Consider the following 26264-nt stretch of genomic DNA (forward strand, 5'->3'; position numbering starts at 1 on the left):
GGGGTTGTTTCCAGCAGCCCCTCCTAAAGAATGTCTACTGATTAAGTGCTTTTGTCTAAAATAGGACAGTATGTTAATTGGGTCTGAGGCTATTGATAAGTATGTTGACGAGCTCACCTGGCTGTCTACTAAGGGATGTAATTACACAGTCATTGTTCATGTGGTATTCTCAAAGTGTATATAAATGCTGTGTCTCTTTCAATAAAAGAGAAGAAGAGTTATTCTCATTTGACCTCAATACAGAGCCTTGTCTCGTACTTGGGAGGGGGGGGGGGGATTATTTGTATGGGCTTCATGTATGGCGGATTGGAGTGGTCGATAGCTGTCCTGGTGTTCGGGAGCGGATTATCCTAGACAACTGTAACCCCTTTAATACTTGGGGTGTTGTTACACTGGTGGCAAGTGGCGGGATGCCTTCCACAGCCCAGAAGGACAGCTGCAAGAGGACACAAGCCATGGAAGCGGAATTCAAAAGGAGGTTGCGAGAGATACCAGTAGATCGCAGGGAACCAGGGTCAGAGCAGGTCCTACTACGTTTGGGTAATTCAATTCGCTGGGAACTCTGGAAAGAAGCGCTTGCCCGTGAGCAGCGACGCCAGGGAAAAATACTCCCCTCCTACCAGGAAAGGTACTGGTCACAGTACGAAGTGCGAATGGCGTTTTTGGGGAGACAACCGCATGAGGAATGGAAAGCTGAGTTAAGCAGGCTGGTCCAGGCGGAGATAAGGTTGGATGAGGACTACAGAGCACTCCATTGGTATATAACCCAAGTGTGCCCATGGAAAGCGGGCGACAGCCCAACGGAAGGCTTTGGCGATGACAGCTCAATGGAAGGCTTTGGCTACGATGGCCTGGGGCTGTTATTAGAGAGGCTGTCCAAGGACCCTGACTTTGGGAGCGATTCGGAATGGCGTTTGGAGGAAATTGCGGATTATAGAGAAGAGATGATGTCATGGATATAGACTGGGTACTGGAAGATTTGGAGTTTCTAGCCAATCAGGAATGGGAGCTGGAGATCTCCTACAGATGGCTGCTTGACTCTGTTCAGCGCCAGGGCTGGGCTCCCCTTGCCTGGGAAAATCCAGAAGTACCAGCTGACTGTCTGGAAATCCTGGCTGAAGATTCGGCAATGTGGCACAGTAATAGTGTGCTTTGCTCACCTGCAACCCCAGCTTTAAATACGGAGGTTTGATGGAAGATGCAGCAAGTGTTGACTCCCCTGGATGAACCTGTTTCTGCACAGGATGAGTTTGGATGGAGGAATGTGTCTGTCCAGCAGCAGGATAAAGGTATGGGAGAAGAGGAAGCCATCTTCATTCCCCAACCACAGATTACAAATTTAATGGACTTTCCATCGGAGGATGATTTGGATTATAAATCACCTACAAAAGTGTTGGCACTGGGCCCGAGTGCCACCAGTCCATGTCCTGGACTTTCAGCAATTCCAGAGACTGGGGATTTATTAGACTTTTCTGCTGAGGAGGAACCTCCCAGCGAGCCTACAGCAGATGAGCAGCCATCCCGGCCTAGCGCTGCTGACCTATGGATGCAACAATTGGTGACCCAGGAAGGTGTGTGCCAGGCCACTGGCATTGCAGTTTATTTGCCAGCAGAACCACTGGCATCAGGGACTTATATCACTGAGTTCTGTCCAACACCAAGAGCAACATCTGTGGAGTTACAAGAAACTTCTACAGCAGAAGCGCTGACAACTGCACAGAGGGTCCAAGACCTCTGCCCTACACCTGTGGTAGTTCTGGAGGCCCAGGGTGAAAAGGTGGCGGTCCCTTCCCAGCAGCAGAGTGTGTCCCTTGTCTCGTACTTGGGGGGGGGGGAGGGATTATTTGTATGGGCTTCATGTATGGCGGATTGGAGTGGTCGATAGCTGTCCTGGTGTTCGGGAGCGGATTATCCTAGATGACTGTAACCCCTTTCGTACATGGGGTGTTGTTACACACCCCAATATACAGTGCTCAGTATACGTGAGTACACCCCCAATATACAGTGCTCAGTACACATGAATACACCCCAATATACAGCGCTCAGTATAAATGTACACCCCAATATACAGCGCTCAGCATAAATGAATACACCCCAATAGACAGAGGTTTAGTATAAATGAGTACACCCCAATATACAGCGCTCAGCATAAATGAGTACACCCCAATATACAGAGGCTCAGAATAAATGAGAACACCCCAAAATACAGTGATCAGTATAAATGAGTACACCCCAATAAACCGCGCTCAGCATAAATGAGTACACCTCAATATACAGCGCTCAGTATAAATGAGTACACCCCAATATACAGCGCTCCGTATAAATGAGTACACCCCAATATACAGCACTCATTATAAATGAGTACACCCCAATATACAGCGCTCACTATAAATGAGTACACCCCAATATACAGCGCTCAGTATAAATGAGTACACCCCAATATACAGCACTCAGTATAAATGAATACACCCCAATATACAGCACTCAATATAAATGAATACACCCCAATATACAGCGCTCAGCATAAATGAGTACACCCCAATAAACAGCGCTCAGCATAAATGAGTACACCCAATATACAGCACTCGGTATAAATGAGTACACCCCAATATACAGCGCTCAGTATAAATGAGTACACCCCAATATACAGCACTCAGTATAAATGAGTACACCCCAATATACAGCGCTCAGTATAAATGAGTACACCCCAATATACAGCGCTCAGTATAAATGAGTACACCCCAATATACAGCGCTCAGTATAAATGAGTACACCCCAATATACAGCACTCAGTATAAATGAATACACCCCAATATACAGCGCTCAGTATAAATGAGTACACCCCAATATACAGCGCTCAGTATAAATGAGTACACCCCAATATACAGCGCTCAGTATAAATGAGTACACCCCAATAAACAGCGCTCAGCATAAATGAGTACACCCCAATATACAGCGCTCAGTATAAATGAGTACACCCCAATATACAGCGCTCAGTATAAATGAGTACACCCCAATATATATATTCATCAGCGTTTCCTCCGCTTTGCCGTGGGCGAGGAGCATTATCAATCCATGGCATTACCCTTTGGTCTCGTCTCACCTCGGGTATTCAGAAAAGTGTTGGCCTCGGTGTTGGCATTGTAGCGGCAGTGGGGGATTGTGGTACTGGGGTACCGGGACGCTCTTCTGCGAGCAGAGTCTCCGATTGCTCTAGAGGACAACCTGGAAATTACCGTACGGACTCTGCAGGAGTTCGGTTGGAAATTGAGAACTTCCAAAAATCTGCTCTGGTTCCATCCACCAAGTTGGACTATCTGGGGCTGACTCTGGACTTGGCTTTCGCTGGGCTGTTTCTTCCAGGGGAAAAAACTCCAAAAGCTGCAGGATGCGATTTGGCTCCTGTTGTCCAGCAGTCGGTCATCTTTCAGGACTTTCATGCGTGTGCTGTGCCTGATAGTGTCTACCTTCACGGTGGTTCCGTTTGCACAGTTCCACACGAGACCTCTGCAAAGAGAGATTCTTGCCAAGTGGGACAAGAATCCACAGTCTCTAGACAATCTAATCCTGTTAAGCCGGTATACGAGAGAGTCCCTGATATGGTGGCTTCCATCTCCGGCGCTTCGACAGGGCAAATCCTTCCTTCCCCTGTACTGGATGGTGGTCTCCACCCTTGCCAGCCTGTCTGGGTGGGGAGGCGTTTTGCGTACGGGTGTGCTCAAGGGGTCTGGACTCTGGAAGAGTCAAGACTACCAATCAATATACTGGAACTTGGAGCGATAAGATTTGTCTGGCTCATTGGACGATTGGCCTTTAGGGGTGCCCAGTAAGGATTCCATGGGACAATGCCACGGCCGTGGCGCATGTCAATCACCAAGGGGGCACAAGAAGTGTCCTGGCGGCTCGGGAGGTAGCCGACATTCCAAGGTTCAGCTGTGTCTCCGGTGGGGAATTTCCATGGTGGACCTGTTGGCCTCTCGTCTCAACAGGAAGGTACATAGCATTGAGGCAAGGTCTCGGGATCCTCTGGTCAATGCCACAGACGCACTGGTTGCTCCTTGGGGCCAGTATAATCTGATATACGCCTTTCCCCCGCTAAAACTTCTGCTGAGTCTTCTGTGAAGGATCGAGGCAGAAGGGATCCGGTCATCCTAGTGGCTCCAGACTGACCTCGCTGGTCTTGGCACGCCGATCTGGTATGGTCAGTCGTTGATGCCCCTTGGAGACTTCCTCTCAGAGAAGATCTATTGGCCCAAGGGGCAATCTTCCATCCTGCTTTACGGCTTGGCTGTTGAAAGCCAGGTGCTGAAGGATAAGGGGTGTCTGAATCGGTGATTCCCACACTGTTAAAGGCTAGAAAATCTACCTCCTGGGAAGATTTATCATCGTGCCTGGAAGACGTACATTGCGTGGTATGAGTCTCTTGGGGGTCATCCCCGTTCCCTTTCGGTGGCTCGGATTTTGGCATTTCTCCAACGAGGCGTTGAGCAGCGCCTGGCCTTGGGTACCGTCAAGGGCCAGGTTTTAGGTCTTCTTTTACCGTCCTTTGGCTACGCATTCTTTGGTTTGCACCTTTATTCAGGGGGTTCGCCACTTGGCTTCCCCAGTTCGGTCTCCGTTGCTTCAGTGGGATCTCAATTTGGTGCTGTCGGTTCTCCAGTAACCGCCTATCAAAAATATTTACGAGCTTCCTCTGCTTACATAGTCCCAGAAGGTAGCCTTCTTGGTAGCTTTTACTTCTGCATACAGGGGGTGGCAGCTGGCGGCGTTGTCTTGTCCTTCACCTTACCTGGTGGCTCACAGAGATAAAGTGGTGCTTCACCCTTGTCAGTCTTTCCTTCCTAAGGTTGTTTCTGGTTTCCATCTGAATGAAGACATTGTGTTGCCTTCCCTGTGTCCAGTGGCGGCCGGTGTATTGAGGGCGCAGGGGTGCCGCCCCCCCATCCATGCGTCCGGCCCACTAATCTGCATGCAGGGGCGCCGGACGCATGGAGCTTAATGGGGTTTTTTTTTTTTTATTTTGGCATCACCTGATTAGAGCCAGAGGCTATAATAGGGCGACTCAAAGGGTGGAGCCGGGGCGCAGAGCAAAAATTTGCTATTGCCACACCGATCCTCCTCCTGGCCAATCAGGAAGCGCGTCCGATACGCGCTTCCTGATTGGCCGCAAGGCAAACCCCATGCCATTGGCTGAGGAGGAGGCGGGAGCGGGAGGACCCGAGGAGATGCGCTGCTGGGACTGAGGAGAAGCCAACGCCGGGACACTGAGGAGAAGCCGCCCGCCGCCGCTGCTGCTCCAGGTAAGTAATGGGGCACGCACGCTGAGCTCTGCATTGGGGGCATGTATTGCTGGTCACTGCACTGGGGGCACGCACGCTGATCTCTGCATTGGGGGCATGTACGCTGGTCACTGCATTGGGGGGCATGCACGCTGATCTCTGCATTGAGGGCATGTATTGCTGGTCACTGCATTGGGGGCACGCACGCTGATCTCTGCATTGGGGGCATGTATTGCTGGTCACTGCATTGGGGGCACGCACGCTGATCTCTGCATTGGGGGCATGTACGCTGGTCACTGCATTGGGGGGCATGCACGCTGATCTCTGCATTGAGGGCATGTATTGCTGGTCACTGCATTGGGGGCATGCACGCTGATCTCTGCATTGGGGGCATGTACGCTGGTCACTGCATTGGGGGCATGTACGCTGGTCACTGCATTGGGGGCATGTACGCTGGTCACTGCATTGGGGGCATGTACGCTGGTCACTGCATTGGGGGCATGTACGCTGGTCACTGCATTGAAAGGGGGCATGTATGCTGCTCACTGCATTGAAAAGGGGCATGTACGCTGGTCACTGCATTAAAAGGGGGCATGTACGCTGCTCACTGCATTGCAAGGGGGCATGTACGCTGCTCACTGCATTGAAAGGGGGATGTATGCTGGTCACTGCATTGAAAGGGGGATGTATGCTGGTCACTGCATTGAAAGGGGGCATGTACGCTGGTCACTGCATTGAAAGGGGGCACACTGGTCACTGCATTGAAAGGGGGCACGCTGCTCACTGTGCATTGAATGGGGGGCACACTGGTCACTGTGCATTGAAAGGGGGTACGCTGGTCACTGTGCATTGAAAGGGGGCACGCTGGTCTCTCTGCTGTAAAAGGGGGCACGCTGGTCACTGTGCATTGAAAGGGGGCACACTGGTCACTGTGCATTGAAAGGCGGCACGCTGGTCTCTCTGCTGTGAAAGGGGGCACACTGGTCACTGTGCATTGAAAGGCGGCATGTACGCTGGTCACTGCATTGATAGGGGGCACGCTGGTCACTGTGCATTGAAAGGGGGCACGCTGGTCACTGTGCATTGAAAGGGGGCACACTGGTCACTGTGCATTGAAAGGGGGTCACGCTATACCTTATTTACTGAAGGCCCCTTTCACACTTTTGCGACCTCAAAGTCATGCAATTTTTTACAGCGTTTTTTTGCCACAAAGAAATGCCTATTACATTTTTCTGTTTGCGCCCCCCCCCCAAAAAAATTTTGAGCACCAGCCGCCACTGCCTGTGTCCTAAGCCTAAACATCTTAGGGGGGTTGTCTTGCACTCTCTGGATGTGGGTTTGGCACTCAATGAACGAAAGAGAAAATTACCATAATATCCCTTTCTCTGATGTTCATTGATGGACCCAGCCCCCGCCCCTCTATTGAGTTGGGTTATTTTTTCTTCTGACACTGCTTGCAATGAAAATGAGTGCCTATAGCAGAGTGTGGGAGTATAACCCCCGGGAACTGCCCCATAGGTGTGGTAACATTTTCCTGTCTAGTGTCCTACTCCTGTAGGGGGCAGTATAACCCAAGGGTTAAGAAGATCAGGAGCTGTGTCCAACAATGAACATCAGAGAAAAGGATTTTATGGTAAGAAAAAAATCCAGTTTTTCCTTTCTGGGTAACAATGAAGAATCATGGGGTAGAAGTGGGGTGTGCAGCAGGAAATGGCTTCCCCCCCCCCCCCCCGGAGGCAGCACTTTATCCTGATGATTGGAGTTACACATCGATCGGTATGCTTCAGGCGGAGGATGACCCAGAAATCCCCATCAATAATAACACGGGGGAGGGGTGGCAGTAAATGGAAGGGGCACCTTGGACCAGGCTGGAGCCAGAAAGAAGAGGGCATTCCTCTATATACATAATATAAAGGAGAACTCCGCCACACACTTCCTGTGGGTGTAAAGGTGTTAGGGTAGTTATGGAACTATGGGGTAGATATGGAGCTATCAGGTAGTTGTAAAGCTGTGGGGTAGATATGGAGCTGTGGGGTAGTCGTTGTAGAGCTGTGGGGTAGTTGTAGATCTGTGGGGTAGTTGTAGAGCTGTGGTGGTAGTTGTAGAGCTGTGGGGTAGTTTTAGAGCTGTGGGGTAGTTGTAGAGCTGTGGTGGTAGTTGTAGAGCTGTGGGGTAGTTTTAGAGCTGTGGGGTAGTTGTAGAGCTGTGGTGGTAGTTGTAGAGCTGTGGGGTAGTTTTAGAGCTGTGGGGTAGTTGTAGAGCTGTGGTGGTAGTTGTAGAGCTGTGGGGTAGTTGTAGATCTGTGAGGTAGTTGTAGAGCTGTGGGGTAGTTGTAGAGCTGTGGTGGTAGTTGTAGAGCTGTGGTGGTAGTTGTAGAGCTGTGGGGTAGTTGTAGAGCTGTGGGGTAGTTGTGGAGCTGTGGGGTAGTTGTGGAGCTGTGGGGTAGTCGTTGTAGAGCTGTGGGGTAGTCGTTGTAGATCTGTGGGGTAGTTGTAGATCTGTGAGGTAGTTGTAGAGCTGTGGGGTAGTTGTAGAGCTGTGGGGTAGTTGTAGAGCTGTGGGGTAGTTGTAGAGCTGTGGTGGTAGTTGTAGAGCTGTGGTGGTAGTTGTGGAGCTGTGGGGTAGTTGTTGTAGCTCTGTGGGGTAGTTGTGGAGCTGTGGGGTAGTTGTAGAGCAATGGGGTAGTTGTTGTAGCTCTGTGGGGTAGTTGTAGAGCTGGTGACCTTGGTGAGGACTGAATACCATTCCACAACCTGGGGACCTAACCCGACCCAAACCCACCACCATCCTCCATAACAACCTCTTCCAATGAGGACACGAGTTCTGGTGACAACCAAGGATTCCCTCACTCTGGAGGGATTTCCTCTCACTTCCTGTTTGGCGATGGGACAGGAAGTGAAGGGAAATCTCACCAATAGGACACAGATAGCAAAAAAAAAAAAAAACAGGGGTCATAACCCCCCCCCCCTACCTAAAAATACGTTTTTTCTATATTTCTACTATAAATAGTGTGGATTCTCCAAACTTCTACCTATGATCTCTATGGCCCCCTCTGATCTCTATGGCCTCCTCTGATCTCTATGGCCCCCTCTGATCTCTATGCTCTCCTCTGATCTCTATGCTCTCCTCTGATCTCTATGCTCTCCTCTGATCTCTATGCTCTCCTCTGATCTCTATGGCCCCCTCTGATCTCTATGGCCCCCTCTGATCTCTATGGCCCCCTCTGATCTCTATGGCCCCCTCTGATCTCTATGGCCTCCTCTGATCTCTATGGCCTCCTCTGATCTCTATGGCCTCCTCTGATCTCTATGGCCTCCTCTGATCTCTATGGCCTCCTCTGATCTCTATGGCCCCCTCTGATCTCTATGGCCCCCTCTGATCTCTATGGCCCCCTCTGATCTCTATGGCCCCCTCTGATCTCTATGGCCCCCTCTGATCTCTATGGCCCCCTCTGATCTCTATGCTCTCCTCTGATCTCTATGGCCCCCTCTGATCTCTATGGCCCCCTCTGATCTCTATGGCCCCCTCTGATCTCTATGGCCCCCTCTGATCTCTATGGCCTCCTCTGATCTCTATGGCCTCCTCTGATCTCTATGGCCTCCTCTGATCTCTATGGCCTCCTCTGATCTCTATGGCCTCCTCTGATCTCTATGGCCTCCTCTGATCTCTATGGCCCCCTCTGATCTCTATGGCCCCCTCTGATCTCTATGGCCCCCTCTGATCTCTATGCTCTCCTCTGATCTCTATGCTCTCCTCTGATCTCTATGCTCTCCTATAATCTCTATCCTCTCCTATAATCTCTATCCTCTCCTATAATCTCTATGCTCTCCTCTGATCTCTTTGTCCCCTGTGAACCCTGTGCTGTCCTATGATCCCTATGCTCTCCTCTGATCTCTATGCTCTCCTATAATCTCTATCCTCTCCTATGATCTCTATGCTCTCCTCTGATCTCTTTGTCCCCTGTGATCCCTGTGCTGTCCTATGATCCCTATGCTCTCTATGCTCTCCTCTGCTCTCTATGTCCTCCTATAATCCCTATGTTCTCCTATGATCTCTATGTCCCCCTGTGATCCCTTTGCTTGCTTATGATCCCTATGCTCTCCTGTGATCCCTATGCTCTCCTGTGATCCCTATGCTCCCCTGTGATCCCTATGCTCCCCTGTGATCCCTATGCTCCCCTGTGATCCCTATGCTCTCCTGTGATCCCTATGTTCTCCTATGTCTTCCTATGATTCCTATGCTCTCCTGTAATCCCTATGCTTTCCTATGAACTATATGCTCTCCTGTGACCCCAATGCTCTCCCATGTCCTCCTATGATCCCTATGCCATCCAATGGTCCCTATGTTCTTCTGTGATCCCTATGCTCTCCTGTGATCCCTATGCTCTCCTATGATCCCCCTGTGATCCCTATGCTCCCCTGTGATCCCTATGCTCTCCTATGATCCCTATGCTCTCCTGGGATCCCTATGCTCTCCTGCGATCCCTATGCTGTCCTGCGATCCCTATGCTGTCCTGCCATCCCTATGCTGTCCTGCCATCCCTATACTCTCCTGTGATCCCTATGCTCTCCTGTGATCCCTATGCTCTCCTGTGATCCCTATGCTCTCCTATGATCCCTATGCTCTCCTGTGATCCCTATGCTCTCCTGTGATCCCTATGCTCTCCTGTGATCCCTATGCTCTCCTATGATCCCTATGCTCTCCTGTGATCCCTATGCTCTCCTGTGATCCCTATGCTCTCCTGTGATCCCTATGCTCTCCTATGATCCCTATGCTCTCCTATGATCCCTATGTCCTCCTCTGAGCGGTGTATTTGGGGTCACACATGAGATGATAGCAGTGAGTGGCTGGTCATGTGACTGATGTCTATGAGGCGGAGGAGGATGTTGGGTGTGATGGTGACAATTGTTGAGTGTTTACAGTAAAGATTGTTGGAGGAGAGCGGAGCGGAGGAGGAGGGGGAGGGGAGAGCCAGTGACATTGATTGTCTGGGAGAGTCCGGTCCTCATACACACTGAGGACACCAGACGAGGAACAACTTCCAACCTCCACCACCTGGACCACCGCTCTCCGACCAATCATCATACAGAGCTCATAGGGGAGTCATAGAGCTGAGAAGGAGGATGGAAGTCTCTAGGCTGGTAGGATAGTTATAGAGCTGGTGGGGTAGTCATAGTGAAGCTGGTAGGTTGGCCGGAGTTGGTAGAGTAGAGGTAGGGCTGATAGGAGAGCTTGCAGGAGCAGGTAGGTCAGAGCTAGTGGGGGGAGCAGTGTAAGTTGTAGAGTAGGGTAGGTATAGAGCTGTATGGTAGGTATAGTAGGTATAGAGCTGATAGGGTAGTAGTGAACTTGCTGGGGTAGAAGCAGAGCTGGCAGGGCAGTTAAAGAACTGTTTGAGTAGGAATACGTCTTGAAGACAGTTGTAGAGCTGAAATGGTAGTTGTATTAATGTGGTGGTAGTTGTAGAGCCGTGGGGGTAATTGTAGAGATGTGGGGTAGTTGTAGAGCTTTGGTGGTGGTTGTAGAGCTCTGGTGGTAGTTGTAGAGCTGCGGGGGTAGTTGTAGAGCTGTGGTGGTGGTTGTAGAGCTGCAGGTAGTAGTTGTAGAGCTGTGGGGTAGTTGTAGAGCTGTGGTGGTAGTTATAGAGCTGTGGTGGTAGTTGTAGAGCCGTGGGGGTAATTGTAGAGATGTGGGGGTAGTTGTAGAGCTTTGGTGGTGGTTGTAGAGCTGTGGTGGTAGTTGTAGAGCTGCGGGGGTAGTTGTAGAGCTGCGGGGGTAGTTGTAGAGCCGTGGGGGTAATTGTAGAGATGTGGGGGTAGTTGTAGAGCTGTGGTGGTAGTTGTAGAGCTGCGGGGGTAGTTGTAGAGCTGCGGGGGGTAGTTGTAGAGCTTTGGGTGTAGTTGTAGAGCTGTGGGGGGTAGTTGTAGCGCTGTGGGGGTGGTTGTAGAGCTGCGGGGGGTAGTTGTAGAGCTGCGGGGGTAGTTGTAGAGCTGTGGGGGTAGTTGCAGAGCTCTGGGGGGTAGTTGTAGAGCTCTGGGGGGTAGTTGTAGAGCTGTGGCGGTAGTTGTAGAGCTGCGGGGGGTAGTTGTAGAGCTGTGAGGGGAGATGTAGAGCTGCGGGGGTAGTTGTAGAGTAGGTGTAGAGTTGTGTGGTATGTTGGCGGTGGGGGGTAGTTGTAGATCTGTAGGGTAGTTGTAGAGCTGTGGGGGGTAGTTGTAGAGCGGTGGTGGTAGTTGTATAGCTGTGGTGGTAGTTGTAGAGCTGCGGGGGGTAGTTGTAGAGCTGCGGGGGTAGTTGTAGAGTAGGCGTAGAGTTGTGTGGTATGTTGGCGGTGGGGGGTAGTTGTAGATCTGTAGGGTAGTTGTAGAGCTGTGGGGGGTAGTTGTAGAGCTGTGGGGTAGTTGTAGAGCTGTGGTGGTAGTTGTAGAGCTGTGGTGGTAGTTGTAGAGCTGCGGGGGTAGTTGTAGAGTAGGCGTAGAGTTGTGTGGTATGTTGGCGGTGGGGGTGTGTTGGCAGGGTGGGTGTGGTACAGGCAGTAGAGTTGGCAGAGTGATTGTCACTCTGGTATCGGAGGTGTTGGGTTCTTCTGGCTCTACAGAGAGGAAAGAGAGGACCCCGGAGGGGAGATGGAGAAGAAGACGAGGATCACCGAGGAGGACCTCAACAACTTCCTCCACAACACGGTACTCACACCTCCGTCTGTCTGTCCCTATATGCAGTATATATGTAATGTATGTGTGTATATATGCAGTATATATGTAATGTATGTGTGTATATATGCAGTATCTGACAAAAGTGAGTACACCCCTAAGTGACAATGTCCAAATTGGGCCCAAAGTGTCAATATTTTGTGTGGCCACCATTATTTTCCAGCACTGCCTTAACCCTCTTGGGCATGGAGGTCACCAGAGCTTCACAGGTTGTCACTGGAGTCCTCTTCCCCTCCCCCATGATGACATCACAGAGCTGGTGGATGTTAGAGACCTTCCCCTCCTCCACCTTCTGTTTGAGGATGTCCCACAGATGATCAATAGGGTTTAGGTCTGGAGACGCTTGGCCAGTCCATCACCTTTACCCTCAGCTTCTTTAGCAAGGCAGTGGTCATCTTGGAGGTGTTTGGGGTCGTTATGTTGGAATATTGCCCTGCCCCCCAGTCTCTGAAGGGAGGGGATCATGCTCTGCTTCAGTATGTCACAGTACATGTTGGCATTCATGGTTCCCTCAATGATCTGTAGCTCCCCAGTGCCGGCAGCACTCATGCAGCCCCAGACCATGACACTCCCACCACCATGCCTGACTGTAGGAAGACACACTTGTCTTTGTACTCCTCACCTGGTTGCCCCCACACACGCCTGACACCATCTGACACCAAATAAGTTTATCTTGGTCTCATCAGACCAGTGGCGTAGCGTGGGGGGGTGCAGGGGGGGCCGGCCGCACCGGGTGCAACATCTGGGGGGGCGCATCTGCAGTGTCACTCTGTCTGTCTGACTCTGACATACACAGTTCACACACTGTCTGCGGCTGCCTCCATCTTTAGGCTGGGAGATGTCCAGTGCGGCCGCCCTATGGCTGAAAATGGCGGGGTGGGGTTGGACTGTGCCTCACCTGTCCATTGGTGTAGGGTGGGATGGCGTTGCAAGCCAAGCAGGGGCTGACTGGCAACTTTCAGCCCAGGGAGCAAGTACAAACCAGAGGCCCATGGTGCAGCGACTCAGCCCCCCCTCCCACTCTCTCTCTTCCCAGGCCTTCTCCTGACCCCCATTCCAGGCTGAAGCTCCGCTCCAGGTACTCTACTCACCAGCTGAATCTGGTTTCCCCACCTGGCCAGCAGGGGCAGTTGGGGGGAGCTGAGACAGTTCCGTCAGGGCTGGCTGGAAGAGGAGAGTCTCCAGTGGGGCATAGAACTGGTCTCTGCTCAGACACAGCTTACACCATCCATGCTGGGGGAGGGCAGCGCTCAATTTCACAGCAAGTAAGTCAGCAGCCTTGTGCTGTCACAGAGTGGGGTTTTTTTTGAATCACCTGATTAGAGCCAGAGGCTCTAATAGGCTTCAAAAAAGGGTGGACCCGGGGCGCAGAGCAGTGCGCCCCGAGCCCCTCCATTGTGTGACATTAGCGAATGAAAATTTGCTATTGTCACACGGATCCTCCTGGCCAATGAGGAAGCGGGTCCCAGACCCGCTTCCTGATTGGCCAAAAGGCGAATGCATGCCATTGGCCGAGGAGGAGGCGGGAGGACTCGAGAAGACGCGGGGAACTGAGGAGAAGCCGCCGCTGCAGGTAAGTCTCTCTACATTGAAGGGGGCACGCTGGTCTGTCTGCATTGAAAGGGGGCACGATGATCTCTCTGCATTGAAGGGGAGCACGCTGGTCATTCTGCATTGAAAGGGGGCACGCTGGTCATTCTGCATTGAAAGGGGGCACGCAGGTCATTCTGCATTGAAAGGGGGCACGCTGGTCATTCTGCATTGAAAGGGGGCACGCTGGTCATTCTGCATTGAAGGGGAGCACGCTGGTCATTCTGCATTGAAGGGGAGCACGCTGGTCATTCTGCATTGAAAGGGGGCACGCTGGTCATTCTGCATTGAAAGGGGGCACACTGGTCATTCTGCATTGAAGGGGAGCACGCTGGTCATTCTGCATTGAAAGGGGGCACGCTGGTCATTCTGCATTGAAGGGGAGCACGCTGGTCATTCTGCATTGAAAGGGGGCACACTGGTCATTCTGCATTGAAGGGGAGCACGCTGGTCATTCTGCATTGAAAGGGGGCACGCTGGTCATTCTGCATTGAAAGGGGGCACGCTGGTCATTCTGCATTGAAAGGGGGCACGCTGGTCATTCTGCATTGAAAGGGGGCACGCTGGTCATTCTGCATTGAAGGGGAGCACGCTGGTCATTCTGCATTGAAAGGGGGCACGCTGGTCATTCTGCATTGAAAGGGGGCACACTGGTCATTCTGCATTGAAGGGGAGCACGCTGGTCATTCTGCATTGAAAGGGGGCACACTGGTCATTCTGCATTGAAAGGGGGCACGCTGGTCATTCTGCATTGAAGGGGAGCACGCTGGTCATTCTGCATTGAAGGGGAGCACGCTGGTCATTCTGCATTGAAGGGGAGCACGCTGGTCATTCTGCATTGAAGGGGAGCACGCTAGTCATTCAAACCTGTATTTAGATGCATTTTACTTTAATTAGTAATTACATCAGTATTTTCATAACAAACAATACATGTGCTTAGGGGGTAAGGGTTTCAGAGACTCGAGTGCTAAAATCCCACGGGTTAGGGGGCACAAATTACTTGCCTTGCCCCGGGTGCTGACAAACCACGCTACGCCACTGCATCAGAGCACAGGAGATGGTTCCAGTAATCCATGTCCTTAGTCTGCTTGTCTTCAGCAAACTGTTTGTGAGATTTCTTGTCCATCATCTTTAGAAGAGGCTTCCTTCTGGGATGACAGCCATGCAGACCAATTTGATGCAGTGTGTGGCGTATGGTCTGAGCACTGACAGGCTGACCCCTCCCCCACCCCTTCAACCTCTGCAGCAATGCTGGCAGCACTCATACGTCTATTTCCCAAAGACAACCTCTGGATATGACGCTGAGCACGGCACTCAACTTCTTTGGTGGACCATGGCGAGGCCTGTTCTGAGCGGAACCTGTCCTGGTAAACCGCTGTATGGTCTTGGCCACCGTGCTGCAGCTCAGTTTCAGGGTCTTGGCAATCTTCTTATAGCCTAGGCCATCTTTATGTAGAGCAACAATTCTTTATTTCAGATCCTCAGAGAGTTCTTTGCCATGAGGAGCCATGTTGAACTTCCAGTGACCAGTATGAGAGAGTGAGAGCGATAACACCAAATGTAACACACCTGCTCCCCATTCACACCTGAGACCTTGTAACACTAACGAGTCACATGACACCGGGGAGGGAAAATGGCTAATTGGGCCCAATTTGGAGATTGTCACTTAGGGGTGTACTCACTTTTGTTGCCAGCGGTTTAGACATTAATGGCTGTGTGTTGAGTTATTTTGAGGGGACAGTAAATTTACACTGTTATACAAGCTGTACACTCACTACTTTACATTGTAGCAAAGTCTCATTTCTTCAGTGTTGTCACATGGGAGGGGTGTACTTACTTTTGTCAGATACTGTATTTATGGTGTGTATAGAGTATATATGTGGTGTACATAGAGTATATATGGTTTATATAGAGTATATATGGTGTGTATATAGAGTATATATGATGTGTGTGTATATGTATATATATATATGGTTTATATATGAGTATATATATGGTTTATATATGAACATATATATATATATATATATGGTGTATATAGAGTGTGTGTATGTATATGTATATATATATATATATATATATATAAAGTATATATGTGTAAATAGAGTATATAAAGTATATATGTGTGTATAGAGTATATATGTGTATATTTGGTGTATATAGAGAAGTTTCTTGCACATGAGAAGAGAACTCTGACGTGTTTCGGGGTCTCAGCCTCCCTTCATCAGGGCTGAGAGACAAAATATGGAAATCTTTTTAGGGGAAACCCGGCCTGATATTGGATTTCTGAGGAGTGGGGGAAGGGAACGATCCGGGAGAAGGATCGATCATCACTCAGACAGAAATCAGACTGGATTCCCTCCACACTGCGGATGATGATAGTAAATACGGAGAATAGGGATCACACCGTGTAATCTGTTAGAAGAAGAGATCCCGACACACAGAGGAGGAATAGGAATAATAATGTATGAGAAGTGTGGAGATCCCAGGAAGATGCGAGGATCTATCCGAGTCCTGCAGGAAATCCGGACAATGGAATTACAGAGGAGGAATCCGATTGATTTTTATTTTCTCTCATTCAGCCTGTGGGAGAAAATCAATCGATTCCCCCATCCATGGTGAGCAGTGTGGAGGGATCTACCGAACAATTGTCAGAAAACCGTGACAGCGACCGCATTTCATTGAATCTGATAGGATATGATTGTATTTCATTGGATCTGATAGGATCTTACTGGATCTGATTCGATCTGATAGGATCTTACTGGATATGATTGGACCTGATAGGATTTGATAGGATTCGATTTGATTGGATCTGATAGGATCTTACTGCATCTGATTGGATCTGATAGGATCTTACTGCATCTGATTGGACCTGATGGGATCTGATATGATCTGATTGGATCTAATGGGATATGATGGGATCTGATGGGATCTGATTGGATTTGATAGGATCTGTTTTGAATTGATTGAATCTGATAGGATCTTACTGGATCTGTTTGAATTTAATTGGATCTGACTGGATTTGATAGGACCTGATAGAATCTGATTGTATTTCATTGGATCTGATAGGATCTCCCTGGATCTGATTGGACTTGATATGATCTGATGGGATCTGATTGGATTTGATAGGACCTGATAGGATCTTATTGGATTATGATAGGACCTGATTGGATCTGATGAGATCTGAATGGATATAATAGGATCTGATAGAACCTGATGGGATCTTAATAAGATATGATTGGATGCAGTTACTGTCTGGGCCCCACAGCAGGCACATGGTCAGACAGCTCCGGGCCCCATAGTAGGCACACGGTCAGACAGCTCCGGGCCCCATAGCAGGCACATGGTCAGACAGCTCCGGGCCCCATAGTAGGCACATGGTCAGACAGCTCCGGGCCCCATAGCAGGCACATGGTCAGACAGCTCCGGGCCCCATAGTAGGCACGCGGTCAGACAGCTCCAGGCCCCATAGTAGGCATATGGTCAGACAGCTCTGGGCCCCATAGTAGGCACATGGTCAGACAGCTCTGGGCCCCATAGTAGGCACATGGTCAGACAGCTCCGGGCCCCATAGTAGGGACATGGTCAGACAGCTCCGGGCCCCATAGTAGGCACGCGGTCAGACAGCTCCGGGCCCCATAGTAGGCACGCGGTCAGACAGCTCCGGGCCCCATAGTAGGCACGCGGTCAGACAGCTCCGGGCCCCATAGTAGGCACGCGGTCAGACAGCTCCGGGCCCCATAGTAGGCACGCGGTCAGACAGCTCCGGGCCCCATAGTAGGCACATGGTCAGACAGCTCCGGGCCCCATAGTAGGCACATAGTCAGACAGCTCCGGGCCCCATAGTAGGCACGCGGTCAGACAGCTCCGGGCCCCATAGTAGGCACATAGTCAGACAGCTCCGGGCCCCATAGTAGGCACGCGGTCAGACAGCTCCGGGCCCCATAGTAGGCACATAGTCAGACAGCTCCGGGCCCCATAGTAGGCACGCGGTCAGACAGCTCCGGGCCCCATAGTAGGCACGCGGTCAGACAGCTCCGGGCCCCATAGTAGGCACACGGTCAGACAGCTCCGGGCCCCATAGTAGGCACATGGTCAGACAGCTCCGGGCCCCATAGCAGGCACATGGTCAGACAGCTCCGAGCCCCATAGCAGGCACATAGTTAGACAGCTCCGGGCCCCATATTAGGCACATGGTCAGACAGCTCCGGGCCCCATAGTAGGCACACGGTCAGACAGCTCTGGGCCCCATAGTAGGCACATGGTCAGACAGCTCCGGGCCCCATAGCAGGCACATGGTCAGACAGCTCCAGGCCCCATAGCAGGCACATGGTCTCCTACGGCTGACCCTCTCTTGGTGGACATTCAGGGGGGGGGGTAGGATTTAGATGGGGGGTTGCTGATTGGCTCATCTCTGCCAATAAAGAGTAGCCATGTTATACACTGAGCATCTCCTTGGTGGTGCAGCTCAGACAGTCTCATATTTCTGCTCCATTCTCATGTTGTAGATTTTTGAACCTCGTTGAGCGCTCGGTTTTGGGAAGATTTACACTAAACATTCTCCATAAGACTGCCAGGGGGGAGAGTGCCGGGCCAAGTTCCAGAATACGACAGGGGGCGTCACCTCTGAAACGATATCCAAAATCCCCAACACAATGCAGGACGTTCGATGCGCCTCCGAGAGTCATATAAATGGAAACAATCGCCAATTTTAGGGCAAAATCTGAATAAAAACCGCCGAAAGGCAGTAAAACCCCTCCATGGTGGATATGACCCCTTCATATCAGAGACCAAATTCACTACAACCCAAATACAGACAGGCTGAATATTCTAAAGGAAGGACAGAATCTACGCGTTTCGCTTCCTCAGGGCTCTTCCGGTCTCCTAGGTGTATCACAGGATCTTATAAATGATAAAAGACGTAACAATCATCACATTCATTGGATACATGAAATTGTTACATAATCTCACCTGGACTATCCTTCACCTGTACATCATATATATGGGGGGGGGCAACAATCCCCCCTAAAAAAATAGCCCTCCCAGCAAAAAACCCCTCCCCCCAGCACAAGTTCCCCCTTCCTCTAATCCTCAATCGTAGCACAAATCCCCACCCCCAAGAAAATGCTCTCTCCCAGTACAAAAACATCTCTAGTAGCACAAATCCTCCTCCCAAATAAAGTTCCCCTCCTAGCACAACCCCCCCCCCTCCTTTTTAACACAAGCCCCCCCAAAACAAATTCCCCTTCCAAGCACAAATCCTCTACCCCCACTCCAAATCCCCCCTCCCCTAATCCTCCGTCATAGCACAACCCCCCCCCCCGACAAAAATCCCCCTGCAGCACAAATCCTCTCCCCCCACTCCAAATCCCCCCTCCCAGCACACATTTCCACAATCCTCCATCATAGCACAAAAATTCCCCCTCCCAGCACAAATCCTCTCCCCCCACTACAAATCCCCCCTCCCAGCACAGGACTTCCCACCCCCAAGAAAATGCCCTCTCCTAGCACAAAAACATCCCTACTAGCACAAATCTCCCTCCCAAAAAAAACGTAATCTCCTTGCACAAACCCCCAAAATCCCCCCCCCCCCGCCTAGCACAAACTCTCTTCCCTCACCCCCCTTAACTCAAATCCCCCCCATATCAGCACACCTCCCCATATTTCCTCTCCTAGAACAATTCTTACCACCTGCTGCCCCCCCAAATCCCCCCTCCCAACACAAATCCCCTTTCCTCACCTCACATGATACCACAGCGCCCAGGGCAGCTGCTCCTCCTGCCTACCCCTTGTCCCAGGCCCTGCGTCACACAGTGGGAGGAGTGACATCTCTCCCCCTCACTGCGTCCCCGGAACCAGATCCCACCGGTCGCTTCCTTACCGGGCTCACCGATCGCTCAGGAAAGCCCGGTAAAGATGGGAGGGGGGAGGGGCCACCTGTAAAAAGTGACCCGCAGATCTTTAACCAACTTCAAAATAGTCATGGCTGCACCGAGATCCCAACCCTTCCCCCACCCGAGGACGTTCCGCTACATCGCTGGTCGGCGGCTGGTTACATTGTAACAATGGCTCAGCGTAGCCAATTATTAGAGGCTGTGGATTATAACGATTGAATGTATCCAATGAATGTGATGATTGTTACATCTTTTATCATTTATAAGCTCCTGTGATATGCCTAGGAGACCGGAAGAGTCCTGAGGAAGGCGAAACGCGTAGATCACATCCGCCATGATGCCTTTTTAACGCCTTTTGGCGGTTTTTGTTTGGATTGTCATTCAATGGTTGATTGGTCTGACTTCCATTTATAGTACCTCCCACATTCCCTTAAGGGGACTTTGTATCCATTTATAGACCCTCCCACATTCCCTTAATGGGTCCATTTATAGACCCTCCCACATTCCCTTAATGGGACTTTGTATCCATTAATAGAACCTCCCACATTCCCTTAAAGGGACTTTGTGTCCATTTATAGACCCTCCCACATTCCCTTAAAGGGACTTTGTGTCCATTTATAGACCCTCCCACATTCCCTTAAAGGGACTTTGTGTCCATTTATAGACCCTCCCACATTCCCTTAAAGGGACTTTGTGTTCATTTATAGAACCTCCCGCATTCCCTTAAAGGGACTTTGTATCAATTTATAGACCCTCCCACATTCCCTTAATGGGTCCATTTATAGACCCTCCCACATTCCCTTAATGGGACTTTGTGTTCATTTATAGACCGTCCCGCATTCCCTTAAAGGGACTTTGTATCCATTAATAGAACCTCCCACATTCCCTTAAAGGGACTTTGTGTTCATTTATAGACCCTCCCGCATTCCCTTAATGGGTCCATTTATAGACCCTCCCACATTCCCTTAATGGGACTTTGTATCCATTAATAGAACCTCCCACATTCCCTTAAAGGGACTTTGTGTCCATTTATAGAACCTCCCGCATTCCCTTAATGGGACTTTGTGTCCATTTACAGAACCTCCCACATTCCCTTAAAGGGACTTTGTATCCATTAATAGAACCTCCCACATTCCCTTAATGGGACTTTGTGTCCATTTACAGAACCTCCCGCATTCCTTTAAAGTGACTTTGTGTCCATTTATAGGACCTCCCAAAAACCCTCCTGACTCCCGTGAGGAGAGGCTCAAAAACCGAATCCCCCCCCCCCCTAAAAAAAATTCCCCCTCTGAGCACAAATTCTATACTATCCCAATCCTCCATCATAGCATAACACCCCCCCCAAAAAAAAATGTCCCCCTCCAGAGCACCACCAAAAAAACAACATTATAATTGTAGAACCCTCCTAGGTAGGTGATAGTGAGGACATGGCTTGGTTTGGTGGGGGATGAGTGTAGCACTCTCCTAGGTAGGTGCTAGTGAGGACATGGCTTGTTTTGGTGGGGGGTGAGTGTAGCACCCTCCTAGGTAGGTGCTAGTGAGGACATGGCTCGGTTTAGTGGGGGGTGAGTGTAGCACTCTCCTAGGTAGGTGATAGTGAGGACATAGCTCGGTTTGGCAAGGGGTGAGTGTAGCACCCTCCTAGGTAGGTGCTAGTGAGGACATGGCTTGGTTTGGTGGGGGGTGAGTGTAGCACCCTCCTAGGTAGGTGCTAGTGAGGACATGGCTTGGTTTGGCGGGGGGTGAGTGTAGCACCCTCCTAGGTAGGTGCTAGTGAGGACATGGCTTGGTTTGGTGGGGGGTGAGTGTAGCACCCTCCTAGGTAGGTGCTAGTGAGGACATGGCTTGGTTTAGTGGGGGGTGAGTGTAGCACCCTCCTAGTTAGGTGCTAGTGAGGACATGGCTTGGTTTGGTGGGGGGTGAGTGTAGCACCCTCCTAGGTAGGTGCTAGTGAGGACATGGCTTGGTTTGGTGGGGGGGTGAGTGTAGCACCCTCCTAGGTAGGTGCTAGTGAGGACATGGCTTGGTTTGGTGGGGGGTGAGTGTAGCACTCTCCTAGGTAGGTGCTAGTGAGGACATGGCTTGGTTTGGTGGGGGGTGAGTGTAGCACCCTCCTAGGTAGGTGCTAGTGAGGACATGGCTCGGTTTGGCAAGGGGTGAGTGTAGCGCCCTCCTAGGTAGGTGATGGTGAGGACATGGCTTGGTTTGGTGGGGGATGAGTGTAGCACTCTCCTAGGTAGGTGCTAGTGAGGACATGGCTTGTTTTGGTGGGGGGTGAGTGTAGCACCCTCCTAGGTAGGTGCTAGTGAGGACATGGCTCGGTTTAGTGGGGGGTGAGTGTAGCACTCTCCTAGGTAGGTGATAGTGAGGACATAGCTCGGTTTGGCAAGGGGTGAGTGTAGCACCCTCCTAGGTAGGTGCTAGTGAGGACATGGCTTGGTTTGGTGGGGGGTGAGTGTAGCACCCTCCTAGGTAGGTGCTAGTGAGGACATGGCTTGGTTTAGTGGGGGGTGAGTGTAGCACCCTCCTAGTTAGGTGCTAGTGAGGACATGGCTTGGTTTGGTGGGGGGTGAGTGTAGCACTCTCCTAGGTAGGTGATAGTGAGGACATAGCTCGGTTTGGCAAGGGGTGAGTGTAGCACCCTCCTAGGTAGGTGCTAGTGAGGACATGGCTTGGTTTGGTGGGGGGTGAGTGTAGCACCCTCCTAGTTAGGTGCTAGTGAGGACATGGCTTGGTTTGGCGGGGGGTGAGTGTAGCACCCTCCTAGGTAGGTGCTAGTGAGGACATGGCTTGGTTTGGTGGGGGGTGAGTGTAGCACCCTCCTAGGTAGGTGCTAGTGAGGACATGGCTTGGTTTAGTGGGGGGTGAGTGTAGCACCCTCCTAGTTAGGTGCTAGTGAGGACATGGCTTGGTTTGGTGGGGGGTGAGTGTAGCACCCTCCTAGGTAGGTGCTAGTGAGGACATGGCTTGGTTTGGTGGGGGGTGAGTGTAGCACCCTCCTAGGTAGGTGCTAGTGAGGACATGGCTTGGTTTAGTGGGGGGTGAGTGTAGCACCCTCCTAGTTAGGTGCTAGTGAGGACATGGCTTGGTTTGGTGGGGGGTGAGTGTAGCACTCTCCTAGGTAGGTGATAGTGAGGACATAGCTCGGTTTGGCAAGGGGTGAGTGTAGCACCCTCCTAGGTAGGTGCTAGTGAGGACATGGCTTGGTTTGGTGGGGGGTGAGTGTAGCACCCTCCTAGGTAGGTGCTAGTGAGGACATGGCTTGGTTTAGTGGGGGGTGAGTGTAGCACCCTCCTAGTTAGGTGCTAGTGAGGACATGGCTTGGTTTGGCGGGGGGTGAGTGTAGCACCCTCCTAGGTAGGTGCTAGTGAGGACATGGCTTGGTTTGGCGGGGGGTGAGTGTAGCACCCTCCTAGGTAGGTGCTAGTGAGGACATGGCTTGGTTTGGTGGGGGGTGAGTGTAGCACCCTCCTAGGTAGGTGCTAGTGAGGACATGGCTTGGTTTAGTGGGGGGTGAGTGTAGCACCCTCCTAGGTAGGTGCTAGTGAGGACATGGCTCGGTTTGGTGGGGGGTGAGTGTAGCACCCTCCTAGTTAGGTGCTAGTGAGGACATGGCTTGGTTTGGTGGGGGATGAGTGTAGCACCCTCCTAGGTAGGTGCTAGTGAGGACATGGCTTGGTTTGGTGGGGGGTGAGTGTAGCACCCTCCTAGGTAGGTGCTAGTGAGGACATGGCTTGGTTTAGTGGGGGGTGAGTGTAGCACCCTCCTAGTTAGGTGCTAGTGAGGACATGGCTTGGTTTGGTGGGGGGTGAGTGTAGCACTCTCCTAGGTAGGTGATAGTGAGGACATAGCTCGGTTTGGCAAGGGGTGAGTGTAGCACCCTCCTAGGTAGGTGCTAGTGAGGACATGGCTTGGTTTGGTGGGGGGTGAGTGTAGCACCCTCCTAGGTAGGTGCTAGTGAGGACATGGCTTGGTTTAGTGGGGGGTGAGTGTAGCACCCTCCTAGTTAGGTGCTAGTGAGGACATGGCTTGGTTTGGCGGGGGGTGAGTGTAGCACCCTCCTAGGTAGGTGCTAGTGAGGACATGGCTTGGTTTGGCGGGGGGTGAGTGTAGCACCCTCCTAGGTAGGTGCTAGTGAGGACATGGCTTGGTTTGGTGGGGGGTGAGTGTAGCACCCTCCTAGGTAGGTGCTAGTGAGGACATGGCTTGGTTTAGTGGGGGGTGAGTGTAGCACCCTCCTAGGTAGGTGCTAGTGAGGACATGGCTCGGTTTGGTGGGGGGTGAGTGTAGCACCCTCCTAGTTAGGTGCTAGTGAGGACATGGCTTGGTTTGGTGGGGGATGAGTGTAGCACCCTCCTAGGTAGGTGCTAGTGAGGACATGGCTTGGTTTGGTGGGGGGTGAGTGTAGCACCCTCCTAGGTAGGTGCTAGTGAGGACATGGCTTGGTTTAGTGGGGGGTGAGTGTAGCACCCTCCTAGTTAGGTGCTAGTGAGGACATGGCTTGGTTTGGTGGGGGGTGAGTGTAGCACCCTCCTAGGTAGGTGCTAGTGAGGACATGGCTTGGTTTGGTGGGGGGTGAGTGTAGCACCCTCCTAGGTAGGTGCTAGTGAGGACTAGTGATGTCGCGAACATAAACATCAGCGAATGTTCGCGAACCGGCGAACATTGCGAACCGCCATAGACTTTAACCACTTTACCACCGGAGGATTTTGCTGTCTTCCGTCCAGGCCACTTTTTGCGATTCGGCCCTGTGCGACTTCAACTGACAATTGCGCGGTCGTGCGACGCCGTACCCAAACGAAATTTACGTCCTTTTTTTCCCACAAACAGAGCTTTCTTTTGGTGGTATTTGATCACCTGTGCGATTTTTACTTTTTGCGCTATAAACAAAAAAAGAGCGTTTATTTTGAAAAAATAACAATATTTTTAACATTTTTTTATATGAAATTCCCCCCAAAAAAGATGTAAAAACCAATTTTTTTAAAAATTTTTGGCCAATTTGTTTTCTACTATCTATGTTTGGTAAAAAAAATCGCAATAAGCGTATTTTGATTGGTTTGCGCAAAAGTTATTGCGTTTACTAACAAAGGGAAAGATTTCTGTCATTTTTGGTGTTTTTTTTTTTAACGCGTAATGGCGGCGATCTGCGATTTTTTTTGTGGGACTGCGACATTGCGGCGGACAGACCGGACCCCTGACTGACATTTTTGACACTTTTGGGGGTACCAGTGACATTACTGCAGTAATCAGTGCTATAAATATGCACTGTTACTGTAAAAATGACACTGGCAGGGAAGGGGTTAATTTTATTGGAGAGGGAGGGGTTAATGTATGCCTGGTGCTTACTGACGTGTGGGGGGAGGTGACTGAGTGACACAGGGACAGATCGCACAGCTATGCTGAACAGTCCGATCTGTCACTCCCTGTCACTATGGAGATCCGCCCGCTGTGTTTACACACAGCGGGCGGATCTCCAGACTCGATCCCCGACGATCGGGTAAGGGCAGCGGCGATCGCCGCTGCTCCTTCCCTGGCCCGACTCCCGCTGTGAATGAAAACAGCGGGAGCGAGCCTCCGGCGGCGCGCAAGCGCCGCCCAGAAGGGGGAGTGTCCAGTCACGTTAATACTACGTGGCTGGACGATAACGAACCACTCTGCCGCAGTAGTATTACTGTGAGCGGTTGTAGAGTGGTTAATAGGCAGGCGAATTTTAAAACCCACAGGGACTCTTTCTGGCCACAATAGTGATGGAAAAGTTGTTTCAAGGGGACTAACACCTGGACTGTGGCATGCCGGAGGGGGATCCATGGCAAAACTCCCATGGAAAATTACGTAGTTGACGCAGAGTCGGGTTTTATTCCATAAAGGGCATAAATCACCTAACATTCCTAAATTGTTTGGAATAACGTGCTTTAAAACATCCAGTGTGTGAATACGATCAGGTATGATGTTGTATCGATCAGGTAGTGTAAGGGTTACGCCCGCTTCACAGTGACAGACCAAACTCCCCGTTTAACGCACCGCAAACATCCGCAAACAGACCAGAACTGACCAAAATGGGACAGGAACTGGGCTTTAAGGGTTAGGGTTATGGTTAGAGGGTTAGGGTTATGGTTAGAGGGTTAGGGTTATGGTTAGAGGGTTAGGTTTAGTGTTAGGGGATAGGGTTAGGGTTACGGTGAGATACTTAGAGTTAGTAACCCTACCCCTACCCCTCTAACTCTAACCCTCTAACCCTAAGCACTAAAAATAACCCTAACCTTAGCCCTGACCCTAACCCTAGCCCTAACCCTAACCCTAGCCCTAACCCTAATTCTATTTTTTTTCTGGTTCTGGACATGCTACAGAGCTGAAACTTCACAGGTACACATTTTAGACCCCCCAGACACTAAATCCAAAGAATTTTTTTTTTTTTTTTAAGTTTTTTTTTTTTAAGTTTTCCAATAATTGGCTCTCTATCAAAAATGACAATTTTTAAGAACTTTTTTGTGTGATTTAGTGTCTAGGGGGTCTAAAAAGTGTACCTGTGAAGTTTCAGCTCTGTAGCATGTCCAGAACCAGAAAAAAAAGATCATTTTTCAGTAGAGCAGGGATGGTGGGAACCCCTTTTACACCTATATGATCTTTTTTTCTGGTTCTGGGCATGCTACAGAGCTGAAACTTCACAGGTACGCTTTTTAGACCCCCCCAGACACAAATCCAAAAAAAGTCATGCCTGCCACTGTATATATCAGTGGTGGGCATGCAGTGGCACTGCAGTGGGCACAGTACACTCTGTGGACCTGACAGTC

General features: G+C 50.8%; 1 protein-coding gene across 3 annotated transcripts in view; it reads left to right on the forward strand.

Annotated features, from left to right (window-relative positions):
• Nucleotides 1-11890: 11890 nt before the first annotated feature.
• MAB21L3 (mab-21 like 3) overlaps nt 11891-26264 on the forward strand; it is a 48016-nt gene continuing 33642 nt past the window's right edge. For all 3 annotated transcript variants that reach the window (XM_082244348.1, XM_082244349.1, XM_082244350.1), the window contains exon 1: nt 11891-11962. In XM_082244348.1, coding sequence (XP_082100474.1) covers nt 11906-11962 — 57 coding nt within the window. In that variant the 5' untranslated portion in view covers nt 11891-11905. The remainder of the gene's footprint in view (nt 11963-26264) is intronic.

This window comes from Pelophylax lessonae, assembly GCF_965119305.1.
Source record: "Pelophylax lessonae genome assembly, chromosome: 2".
NCBI lineage: Eukaryota > Metazoa > Chordata > Amphibia > Anura > Ranidae > Pelophylax > Pelophylax lessonae.